Below are 12,735 nucleotides of genomic sequence, written 5' to 3' on the forward strand. Positions count from 1 at the left end.
CAACATTCTGTGGGTTCTGAGCATCTGAACTTATCTTACATTTCCTGCCCGCAGAGCAAGCACTTTAACCACAGAACCATCTCCTCAGCCCTTTAAAGCTCACTCTGACAGGATAAATATGTAAAAGTGTAAAAAAAAGTTATTAACCTGAGTTTGCACCAAATTTTTTCTTGTTGAGAATTAAAATCATAAATATGACACAAATGAGAACACATCCTTAATGAACAAAGAGAGTATCCAGGTAATTCTAACACTTTTTTTTTTTTTTTTTTTTTTTTTTTTTTTTTTGGTTTTTCGAGACAGGGTTTCTCTGTATAGCCCTAGCTGTCCTGGAACTCACTCTGTAGTCCAGGCTGGCCTCGAACTCAGAAATCCGCCTGCCTCTGCCTCCCGAGTGCTGGGATTAAAGGCGTGCGCCACCGCGCCCGGCCCTTTTTTTTTTTTTTTTTCTAACACATTTTTAATATCTTGATTATATCTGTATATTTCTTCCAAAGTAAGTACAATGTGAACACTTTGAGCCTGTACTGGTCTATCTTGTACTAGGAGACGAGTATATTGAGAAATGGCAGAATACACAGAATTGCAATAGGTAAGCACTTGGGTAAGAACGTACAATTACTTAGTATATAATCTCTGTTGATTAGACTTCATGACAGGACCTTAGTTTGTGTTAGTCGGGAAGCTTAGAAATCCACAGTTTTTCTTTAAGAAGACTGAAATCTATACTTTCAGAAAGCAGTATAAAACAGTTTTTTAAAACACTGGGCTGAGGCAGCCTTGGCTTTTGAATTTCTGGGTTACACAAGTCTCTGAGGAGGCAGCAGCTCCGCCTTGTTCCGGCAGTCTCCTTAGCCCGCTAAAACTACATTTCCCAGAAGCGTGGCGGCTTTTACGTCAGCGTGCTGCTTTCCGGCAGCATTTTACAGCATTTCAATGTGAAGGCTCGGTTCGCTGTGTACTCTTCTGACATGGGATCCTCTTTTTCGACGAGTACCGAGATTTCCACTCGTGCCCCCACAGCTGCTTCCACAGCGGTTCCCGCGAACCCACCTGCGAAATCCGCCGTGCCGGCCTCCCCCGCCCCGGACCCTGAGTTAAAAACCTGCTGGAGTTGTCGCGTGCTGTCGGGCTCTGCACTCTTCGGGGCAGGCACCTACGTCTACTTGGTGGCCAGGCGGCCCCTGAAGCAAGGAATCCCACCTGGCCCAGGCACTGTTCTGCAGATGGTCGTCGGCATCAGTGAGCAGGAGCGGGGACAGCGTGAGGGGTGGGGTGGGGTGGGGTGGGGTGGGGTGGGGTGGTTAGTGGCACGGCGGCGCCTTTCCCCTCACGGCCCTGTAAGAAAGATTACCGAATGATCGACCTTATTCAACCATGAGAGGGTTAAATAAAATGCTTTATGCTGAGCACTGGATAAACTAAAATGTAATATACAAAAGGCACTTTTTTTCTTGTTCTTTTTTTTTTTCAGGTATTGCCTGTTGGGGTGTAGTTGTTCTGGTAGACCCCAAAGGGAAGAGCCACCCAGTTATTTGAAAATACCAGCAGTTCATTGTTGACTACCATCACTGGTTTCTGGGCAGACAGAACAAGCGTTGAGTTGGTGGATAGTCGTTACTCACACGGCCAAGGATGTACTTAACTGTAAGGACATACCCAGAAGACCGTGAAGATATGAGCTGTCATTCTTTGGCCATGGATGCTTACGGTTTACCCCCTCTCAGATTATAAAGGGCCAAATAAATCCCTTGGAAGCAAACATGGTTCTCTGTCTTGTCCAGGGAGGTTATGTGCTGTTTAGTTTATACTGAAAGATAACGTTTTTGAGAACATATTAAAATGGGATAAATGATAAGCCAACAGCGAAATAAACTATTTTTTAAATAATAAGTAGTTCTTTCAATTTTTCTAAACGTATCAACAGCTATTGGCAACCTAACCCTGAATAGGTACATGAAAGTTTTTCAAGCTTTCCAAAGTATCTTCAAGTCCACCCCTGATTATATTATTTCATCTGAAAGCCTTGGACCTAGCCATTGGGTGTCTTTTAGTGGCTCATCCATTCAGTGATAGAACGAATTTTTCTTCCTAGTTCTGTCTTTCATAGCTGAGTTAGTTTCAGAGAGGCAGGAGTTCCTTTATACATTAAATGTCAGTATGTAATAAAAGATGTAAATGAAAATATTTGAGAAAAATTCCAAAAGAAAAATCAGCTGATGGCTTTTTCCATAATATTTAGTATGGATTCATAAGAGCTTTAAAAAGTTATAAAAGAAATGTGTGCTTACTGTCAACTAATACTGAGGCTTCTCTACAAACATGTTTAGGTGGTTCTTCAGAGCAGAAAGGGACTATGAAATTCAGTACCAGTTAACAAGATTTGACTACTATTTTGAGCAAATAATATTGTTCAGCTGGAACCTCTATACAAGCTGGGAAACGCCATCTACCTCCTTCTACCAACCGTGCATGCACTGGGAAAACTGACAAAGAATGGCACCCAAAGCCCAGTTCTACATATATGGGAGCCAATGCAACCTATCTTTCTGACATGGCCAGCCCACTCAAGTGCCCACCAGTGTACCCAGCTTCTGACCCTCCATACATGGACACAGCCCCAGCTCCTGGCCCACACATCATCCCCTGATGTCTATAAAACCCTCTTGCCTTATCCCTGACTGTAATATCCTCAGCCCTGGTCTTGGAGACTAAAGAATCTGCAAGGAAGGAGTGCCAAATCTGCATTTATTTATATCACCAAGAGAGAAAATACTTAATAATTATTACTTAATATTCTTGAATTCTATACATTGAATATGAATTATTTTGATCATACCTCTCCTACTATTCTTTAAATTGCTTAGCTACCTCTGCAACCCTTCCTTTCAATAAGTTCCCCTCTTGCCTTTTTTTTTTTTTTTAATGATACACGGAGTTTAATTAGGATTGCTTGCATAAGTATAGGTAGGAGTGTTAAAGTAATGAAATGGATTTTGTTTTTTGTTTCTTTCTGAGTGCATCAGAAAATTATCTATAATGATTGTAATAGTGCCATTTATTTATTTATTGTGTTTTGTTTTTTTCAATCTGACACTAGTGTTTTCAATTAAAAAAAAATTCCCACAGCCGGGCGTGGTGGCGCACGCCTTTAATCCCAGCACTCGGGAGGCAGAGGCAGGCGGATTTCTGAGTTCGAGGCCAGCCTGGTCTACAAAGTGAGTTCCAGGACAGCCAGAGCTATACAGAGAAACCCTGTCTCGAAAAACCAAAAAAAAAAAAAAAAAAAAATTCCCCTTTTACATTGCCTATGGGTAAATCTGAGGTATTTTCTTGATTAATGATTATGTGGGAAGTCCCAGCCCACTGTGGATAGTACCACCCCTCAAAGGTAGTCCTGGACAGTATTAAAAAGAAGGCTGAGCAAGCTAAGGGAAGCAACCCAGTAAGCAACACTGACATTAAAGAGTTTCAGTTCCTGCTTCCAGGTTCCTGCCCTGAGTTCCTACATTGGCTTCCATGATAACAGACTGTAAGCTGTAAAACTAAATAAACCCTTTTCTCCCCAGGCTGCCTGTGGTCATGATGTTTTATCACAGCAGTAGAAACCAAAATTGAGATAAAGAATATATTTGACATATATACCCTAGACTACAATGTTACTAATAAAAATGGTTATATTCATCTCAACCTTTAACACAACATGTATTTGGGGGTTTTGTTTTTTATTTTCCTGAGAAGTGTCTTCAGCCCTAGTGCTGAGTGCTAACTGCCTAGAGTGGTTGTTACTGAAACCTGGGTGACTATAGCTGTTTATCAAAATAGAATTGAAATTTACTATATTTGATGCTTCTTTACATCAAATATTTCTCTGTTTCAATGTTGTTTGATTCCATTGTACCCAGAAGAGAACTTCAAGACTGGAAATTATTCTCACAACCCCTACAGCTATTTCATTAACTGAGTTTTTAAGTCTTAATCACTTATTGACATTTCAGCTAAGTTCATATCTTTACCAGTGGTTTCCATCTTAGCAGCCCTATTTATAGTAGCCAGAAGTTGGAAAGAACCCAGATGTCCCTCAACAGAGGAATGGATAAAGAAAATATGGTACATTTACACAATGGAGTACTACTCAGCTATTAAAACAGTGAATTTATGAAATTCTTAGACAAATGGATGGATCTGGAGGATATCATCCTAAGTGAAGTAACCCAATCACTAAAGAACACACATGATATGCACTCACTAATACATGGATATTAACCCAGAAACTCAGAATATCCAAGATACAATTTGCAAAAGACATGAAACTCAAGAAGAAGACCAAAGTGTGGATACTTCGATCCTTCTTAGAAGGGCAAACAAGTTTTCCATGGAAGGAGTTACAGAGACAAAGTTTGGAGCAGAGACTGAAGGAATGACCATCCAGAGACTGCCTCACCTGGGGATCCATCCCATATACAACTACTAAAACAAGACACTATTATGGATGCCAAGAAGAGTTTGCTGACAGGAGCCTGATATAGCTGTCTCCTGAGAGGCTTTGCCAGTGCTTGACAAATACAGAAGTGGATGCTCATAGCTATCCATCACAAAATTCTTACTGGTGTTAGGAAATTGTGAATTGTTTTCAGTGTACTTGCTGAGATCCATCAGAGGAATTCCTGTGGAACCCATAGCTGTATGAAATGCATCTCCTAAATAATATTTGAACGTTTAAAATTATACATCTATCTGAGTTCATGGGTTACCCCATGTGTTGTCACTGAAGGGAATGTTTTGTTCCTGTTTGTGAACTGTCGGCAGAGCTCAACAGCACAGGATCTCCAATGAAGGAGCTAGAAAAAGGACCCAAGGAGCTGAAGGGGTTTTTAGCCCCATAGGAGGAACAACAATATGAACTAACCAGTACCCCCAGAGCTCACTGGCACTAAACCAACCAAAGAGTACACTTGGTGGGACTCATGGTCTAGCTGCATATGTAGCAGAGGATGCCCTAGTTGGTCATCAATAGGAGGAGAGGCCCTTGTTCCTGTGAAGGTTCTGTGCCCCAGTATAGGGGACTGCCAGGGCTAGGAATCGAGAGTGGGTGGGAGGGGATAGGACGTTTGCAGAAGGGAAACCATAAAAGGGGATAACGTTTGAAATGTAAATAAAATATCTACTAATTATATATATTTATATATCCTGAGATTAAAGCAATTGAATTATGTTCACAAGTTCTACTTTAAATAATATTTGCTATTTTCAACATATCTTCATTTACTATTGCTATTGAAATCTTGACAGTTGAACAAATTCCTCTACACTTACCTTAATGTTGATATTTTGGCCTCCTACCATAAGTCACAAAATTCTTACTGGTGTTAGGAAATTGTGAATTGTTTTCAGTGTACTTGCTGAGATCCATCAGAGGAATTCCTGTGGAACCCATAGCTGTATGAAATGCATCTCCTAAATAATATTTGAACGTTTAAAATTATACATCTATCTGAGTTCATGGGTTACCCCATGTGTTGTCACTGAAGGGAATGTTTTGTTCCTGTTTGTGAACTGTCGGCAGAGCTCAACAGTGAACTTAAAATATCTAATAAGCTGTGATACAAGCAGATGTGCTGTTATCCAGGTGTGTGTGTTTATAGGAGTCCTTGTAGCACCATTCTTAAAGTTCCTACAGTGTTCATAAATAGAGTGTTGTCTTCACTCTAAAGTTGCCAGCTTCATCGACCCCTAATGAGAATCAGCCCATGCTTTCAAACTTTCATGCCTTGAAGGTGAGCATTGTCTCCTCTGCAGCCATGAACGTTAGATAGCATCACTTTTCAATATAAACATATTAGGCATTGTCCTTTCTTCACCTATGAACATACCTGATAGCATTTTTCAATATAAGGACACGTATTGACAGCATTGTTTAATGCTGTTCCTGTCATCAATTACCCTAGTTAGAGCTAAGGAACTGCTTTAGCTCCTACACCAGCATTTGCTACTTCACTTTGCATTTTTATGTTATGGTTATGACTAAACTGTGTTCTCCTAACTTCAAATTTTTCTTCTGAAGCTTCCTCATCCATCAGGGTTCATTGAATTGAAGAGGGGTAAGACTTTCTTGCTCTGGCTTAGGTTTTGTCTTGAGAAATGTGGCTGGCTTAATCATCTATCCAGATGATAAAACATTTTTCACATCAGCAAGAACACTTTTCATTCCCTTCAAGATCTTTTCCATTGTATTTACAATTTATGGTGAGTTGTTCTAATCTTCTGACTATCCTGGTCTCCTATATGCATTCTTCATTAAGATTGGGTAACGCTTATCATTAAAGTACAAGTTGTGTGACTCTTCTTTCACTTGACAGTTAAAGATTCTTAGGGTGTTGTAATAATTTCAATATTGTGTTTCAGAATAAACAGGCTGGGGAGTAAGGTGGAGTGGGGGTAGGAAGAGATGTGCAATGACTGTGTGTGGAGGAGCAAACTACACACCTTTCAAATTCAAGCTGCCTCAAACAGTACTCATGATACTGAGATCACAAATCACCATAACAAATGTAATAATGAAAATTTTAACATTTTTCTTGTAAGTAGTATTTTTAAATTTATTCTTTTCATACATTACATTCTAACAATAGTTTCCCCACCCTCCACTCTTTTCAGCCCTCCCTGCTTTGCACCACCAATATACTCCTCCTCTATTTCCCTTCAGAAAAGACCAGACCTCTCCAGGATATCAAATGAACATAACATCGAAAGTTACAGTAAGATTAGGCACTAGGCAACCAGTAGGAGGAAAGGGAACAAATGAGTGAGAGACATGCCTCACTCCCACTCTTGGAAATCCCACAAAAAAAACAAAGTTATACAACCGTAACATGTGCAGAGAACCTAGTTCAGACCTTTACAGGCTACATGATTGTTGCTTTAATCTCTGAGCTTTATAAAGTATGCTTAGTTGATTCTGTGGACAATGTTCTGTTGTGCTTTATCCCTCTGGTTCCTACAATTCTTCCTCTCTCTCCCATGGGATTTACTGAGCTCTGCCTCCTGTTGGGCTGTGGATCTATGCCCCTGCTCCCATCAGTTGCTGGGGATGAAGGTCAGTTCATCAAAAAAGTGAATGGAGTCCCTGCCATTCAGGGAGTCTTAGGTACTGTCACCAGGACTACATAACAGGAATGTAGACTATCCCTGGGTATCCTTCTGGCCAACCTGGTAAACAGATTCTATCTCAAAATGTAGGGTTGAGGTATGAGAATCACCAAATATCACACAGACATGCAGAGGACCAGAATTAGGTCCCTAGCACTCCATCAGGTGTTACAACCCAAAACTCTAGCTTCAAGGGGATCTGTAACAACAGAGCAACATGGACACCTACCTATGTGTGCATGTGCACACAAACACACACACCTAAAAATATCTTAAAAATACAGTATCTGCAAAGTACAATGAAGAGAATAAAGGGAGGTAACCTGGGTCACTGCACGTTTAGACACTTTACTTCCTAAGAAGTTTGAATGTGTGAATAAGATTTTCTCAGGGAGCTTTACTGCTCAACACCTGTATTTGATTCTTCCCACTTGGAGCAAGTTGGCTATGAACAAAGCATTGTGCTTATCAAATCTCTCAGAATAAACAAAAGAAAAATGTGTCTGGATTTTTATTTTAGGAATTCCTTTATGTTTAAAAAGAATACTTCCAAACTTGTAGTACTAAGCCAGTAGTTTCAGTTTGGTTTTAAGTATGCAATCATTACAGAAACATTTTAGGGAGACAGGAACCCTATAGTTCTCCTCATTTTTCAGCTCTCTAGCTATTCCCATTCCTTCTTTCCCTCTCTCCATACTCTACCCTTTCTCCCTCTCTTTGGTTTCCCTGTTCTCCAAGCCCCTTTGGGTAATACTCCTTAAACAAATCAGTTTCCATTATAAATCCAGTAGTATTTAGTAGTTTGAGAACTCCAAAATATATTTGGTTGGTGCTATTTTGAATCCCCTTTCCACATAGAAATTAGAGTCTAGAAAAACTCATCATTACCTTAATAAGGAGAAATGGGAAATACAAAAGTCATCAATTTGAAATATATTCCCTCCTGGAACTTAATAATCAAAATGGAAACACATATTAACCGGAAATGTTTAGTGGATAGGAGAGAAACATGAGTGTGTACATGTAAGAGAATAGCTTTGGTCAGGTGTCTTTCTGCAGGCATCATGTACTATATTTTCTAATTTATTTTACTTTTTGGACAAAGGGCCTCTCATTGGCCTTGAACTGAGTAGACTAGGTTGTCTGGAGAGGTCATTTTAAGGATCCACTTGTCTCTGCCTGCCAAGAACTTAGATTACAAACTTGAACCCCTATGTCCTTTTTTTTGTCATTTTAATAAGGTTTCTGATGTCCAAACTCAGGTCATTATGTTTGTAAGGCATGCTCTGTTCCAATGTTATTTATTTTAAAATACAATTTCAAGATTTCTCCTACTGAAACATTTTCCTACTGGGTATAAATTTTGGCATTTTGTGACAGTATCATCCTTTCTTCAGATTATACATTGTGTCCAACTGGCAGTTGATTGGACAATATAAATATTCTGCTCTTAAATTAAATGTATTTTCAGGACAATGCTCTGTACTAGCATCCCTCAAACAAGGCCTTGTTCCAACCGTTGTTATGGGACTACTTTAATATCAGTTATTGAAAAGTGGTACAAGCCACCATGTCTAAAATCCATGGAATGAATGCTAAGCAATTGTGAGTTGAAAAATTGGTATTTTAAAAACAAATTACAGATAAACCCTTGCCTTGAACTAACGGTCCTATAGGTAACTAGGTAACAGTGCCAGATATGAGACATATCATTACACATCATTCTGAGTTATTCTGAGCAGCAGGTATAAATATGTCACTCTTTTAAAAGGCATGTCTCAGCGTTATTCGAGATTTTTTTTCTTTCAAATGTAGAGTATAGAGAAATGGCCAAAGGAACAGCAGCACTACTAAAAGTGACTTCAGTCCTGTGACAAGATTTGTATTGGCCCTTGATAGACAGGATTTCTCGGTCTCAGATTCCTACTCTTCTGAAATCCACACATTCTCACAGTTAATTTAAACACATACCACCATAGGCACTATAAAGAAGGAATTGTTTTGAAGTCAACCTAAGAACAAGATTTCCCAGAAAAGTAAATCATAAAAGTTCACTAAATCTTCATTTGTGTTAGAGAGAAGGGAGTCAGAGCTTAGAAGGATAAGGGTTTTTCCAAGGTCTTTGATGGCCTTGATGAAAGGAAACATACTCATGAACTCCCTTGGAGACCCCCTATTTTGGAACTTAAATCAATCTGAAGTTGTGAGCCGGGTGTGGTGGTGCACGCCTTTAGTCCCAGCACTCGGGAGGCAGAGGCAGATGGATTTCTGAGTTCGAGGCCAGCCTGGTCTACAAAGTGAGTTCCAGGACAGCCAGGGCTATACAGAGAACCCTGTCTCGAAAAAACCAAAAAAAAAAAAAAAAAAAAAAAAAAAAAAGAGTAATCTCTAGCAGACAGCTAGAAGTCAAGCAATAACTTGAACCCTACAATTATAAGAACTTAGTTTCTGTCACCAACAATCAACTTGGAAGAGGACATCTTGAGAACCAAGAACCACAGCTCAGCCAAAATCCTAGTCTTAGTCTAGTGAGACTCAGCAGAATATTCCTGCAAAACTGTCACAATAAATTGTTTCTTAAATGTGTATGGTTATTTTGCTTCTATATACATCCGTGCACCATGTTTGTCTGATGCATACAGAGTCCAAAAGAAGGAATCAGATCACCAGAAACTGAAGTTTCAAATGGTTATGAACCACAAGGTGGGTGCTATGAATCAAACCTGGGTCTTTGAGAAGAGTGCCCAGTGCTTTTAATAGCTAAGCCATCTCTCCAGCAGCAATAGTTTTAATTTGCTAAGTCTGTGGTAGTTTATTTCATAGCAACAGAAAATTAATACAGGGAATCTGAAGTGATTTTTCTATCATAAGTCATGTTATATAGAGATCTCTAGTAATAATACAATCTGAACCCAGCATTAGATCATAAAGTCAGGAGTATAATTAGAACAAGTACTGAAGCAAGAACATACCCTTTAAAAATAAAAAGTGGACCACATTAAGAAGCAATAGGATCAATTTTATGCATGGAGGGTATATTCCTCTCCCTTATTGTGCCTATCCCAGGAAGGACACCTCCAGTGAAGGGACATGTTATTCTTGGTAGCCATTTTACACTAAATTGAGTCTGTCATAACTAAGTATATTAGATGAAGAAATATATATAGAAGTTTACATACTCAAAATGGAAATTTGGCTGCCTGAAAGAGTAATACTATGTTATACATGTTTCATGGTGGTGTTATCCTTGAAACTGTTCTGATTTAGCTGCCTTCATCTCCTATAACCTTGTTCTTCACACCCTGTTTTTAGAGTCACCAGCTAGCTCAACCATGCATGCTTCTTCAGGGTTGTGAACAGACCTTCTTTTTGTTCTTTATGTTCTAATTTTAGGAGGCCTATTAAATAGTCCCTGAGGAGCTATCCTCCTAGCTACCAATAATCAAGGGCATGCTAGATTAAATCATTAAATCCATTATCTATGGTAAGTATCAGGATGTAGTGACAGTGACAGCAGACTTGCACAGTGTCAAATTTATCTTGTATGTTTAGAATACTGGTGTTTACACTATGCCTGGCTCTTAGATCACCTTCTTCTTCTTCTTCTTCTTCTTCTTCTTCTTCTTCTTCTTCTTCTTCTTCTTCTTCTTCTTCTTCTTCTTCTTCTTCTTCTTCTTCTTCCTCCTTCTCCTCCTTTCTGCCAGCCTGGGTCTACTTCTGTCCTGGGGTGTCCAGGCACAGTTCCACACCAGACAGGGCTGGAAGGAAAGAAGCTTATCCAGGTGGGTGGGATCACAGGTTCACAGGATGTTGGCTGGCTTGAGTGCTGGGAAGTAAAAGCCTTTTCCAGATGGTTTTCAGTAAAACAGACACATGGGAGGTTTCAAGGTAAGTACATTATTAGCTAGTACTGAGGTACTGCAAATGCTTCATTTGCATGAAGAGGAATTCCAGGTGCTTGCTAGACAAGCCCTTATAGGAAATGAGGAAGTTAAATCTGTGATTTGCCCACCAGGATTCATGACTACCTCAAGGGTGGCAGAGCTGAAGGTTGTACAGACGAAATGCACTAGATCATGCAGCCCCAAAGCAAGGAGGGAACAGTTCTAACTCCTGCTGGTCTCAGGACAAGATCTCTGGGGTTTGAACTAGTCTTGCTAGTCACACTTGCTTTGACTTTCCTAGACACACGTCTGTCTGGCCCTACTGCTTTTTATATCAACCTTTACACTGTGCAGTAAAGAATTAAAAATGTTAGAATTCTTCCCTTTTGCAAAGCATTATGCCAATACTTCCATGAGCTGAATCACTTTATCCTCTTACTGATGAGATCACTGAGTATGAAACTCTGTGTCTAAGGGACTTCCCAAGTGATACCTCCATGCTGACTTGCCTGGGGCACTAAGTTATTGTGTTCACATGATGGGTTTGTTTGTTTGTTTGTGTTTGTTTGTTTTTGTTTTTTTTTTTGCACCTATTGATTTGGATCTCTGATATCCACTAAAGGTCTCTGTGCTGTAGTCTCCCCTCCCCCAGCCTGAAACCTGCTTGCTCAGGGGTGGAGCTTCCCGCTCAATCGTTCTGCCACGCCCACTGCTGGAATCTGCCGCTTTGCTGTTTGGAGCCATACACGTGGTCACCCTGCTACTGGACCCCAAGATTATTTGGCGGGAATCGGGCCCCCTTCCCCTGCTTCATAACTGCATGCGGAACAGTAAAATAGAGCTTTGATCAGAATGCCTGTCTTAGCTGCATTTCTTTCTCTCATCGCCTAGCCCCTCTTCTCTTCCAGGTTTCCAAAATGCCTTTCCGGGCTAGAACCCAGGCTGTGATCTGCTGGCCGGACACAACACTGTGCTGTAGGATTGGTCTGCAGTGGGGACTACTGGTGCCATTGCCAAATGTTTTCTCGAAAGAAATGTAAGTTTTTTTGTTTTTTGTTTTCCTGTCATGTCGTTCCTTGGAGATGAGATAATAGTTCTCCTCAGCAGCTGCCCTCTCACAGGGTAATACAGTAAGGTTCCACAGGCTCAGAATAACAGCCAATCAGGCCCCTTACTGAGGAGCTATTAACAGTGGATAATTGCTGGAAGAGGGGTAATTGTTCTTTGCTTCTTTATGGAGGCTGTGACCACTGGTGGGCTTCCTGTGCCCCAGGAAATGGCACCACACCCATAAACGTATGGGCAATTTTAACTGTTCCAGTGGGGTATCAAAGAAAAAAAAAAACTCTATGAGATTATCAGGGGATGTGTTGGAAAGACATGGCAGTTGAAAAGGAAAAATTAGGCATATATATCTTATTTTATTGTGTATATGCATAAAATTATCCAAAAATTAAATAGTTTCTCACAGAAACTGGCCCAGTATGAAATGCCTTTCATTTATGGACCGTGTATCTTTTTATCTTCAGCAGTTCCTGTTTACTGACTTCTCTTTTAGACACCTTATCTTGGTGTTGCTATTTCTCACAAAAATAGGAGCACTCTGAATCCTTTTGCATGGCTTATGTCTTTATGATAGAACTTTGGTCACTCTTGTCCTTCAACACCTCAGTCAAATATCCCCTCTGTCGTGAAGTGAAGC

The 12,735-nt window shown here is 40.1% G+C and overlaps 1 protein-coding gene across 1 annotated transcript; it reads left to right on the forward strand.

Moving 5' to 3' along the window:
• The first annotated feature begins 923 nt into the window (after window positions 1-923).
• Dmac1 (distal membrane arm assembly component 1) lies at window positions 924-3,123 on the forward strand. The gene is made up of 2 exons (XM_021161130.3): window positions 924-1,242; window positions 1,475-3,123. Exons 1-2 carry the CDS (start codon window positions 972-974, stop codon window positions 1,537-1,539), a joined length of 336 nt encoding a protein of 111 aa, XP_021016789.1. The 5' UTR covers window positions 924-971; the 3' UTR covers window positions 1,540-3,123.
• The last annotated feature ends 9,612 nt before the right edge of the window (window positions 3,124-12,735 follow it).

This window comes from Mus caroli, unplaced genomic scaffold (genome assembly GCF_978045245.1).
Source record: "Mus caroli unplaced genomic scaffold, Mus_caroli_1 scaffold_6, whole genome shotgun sequence".
Taxonomy (NCBI): domain Eukaryota; kingdom Metazoa; phylum Chordata; class Mammalia; order Rodentia; family Muridae; genus Mus; species Mus caroli.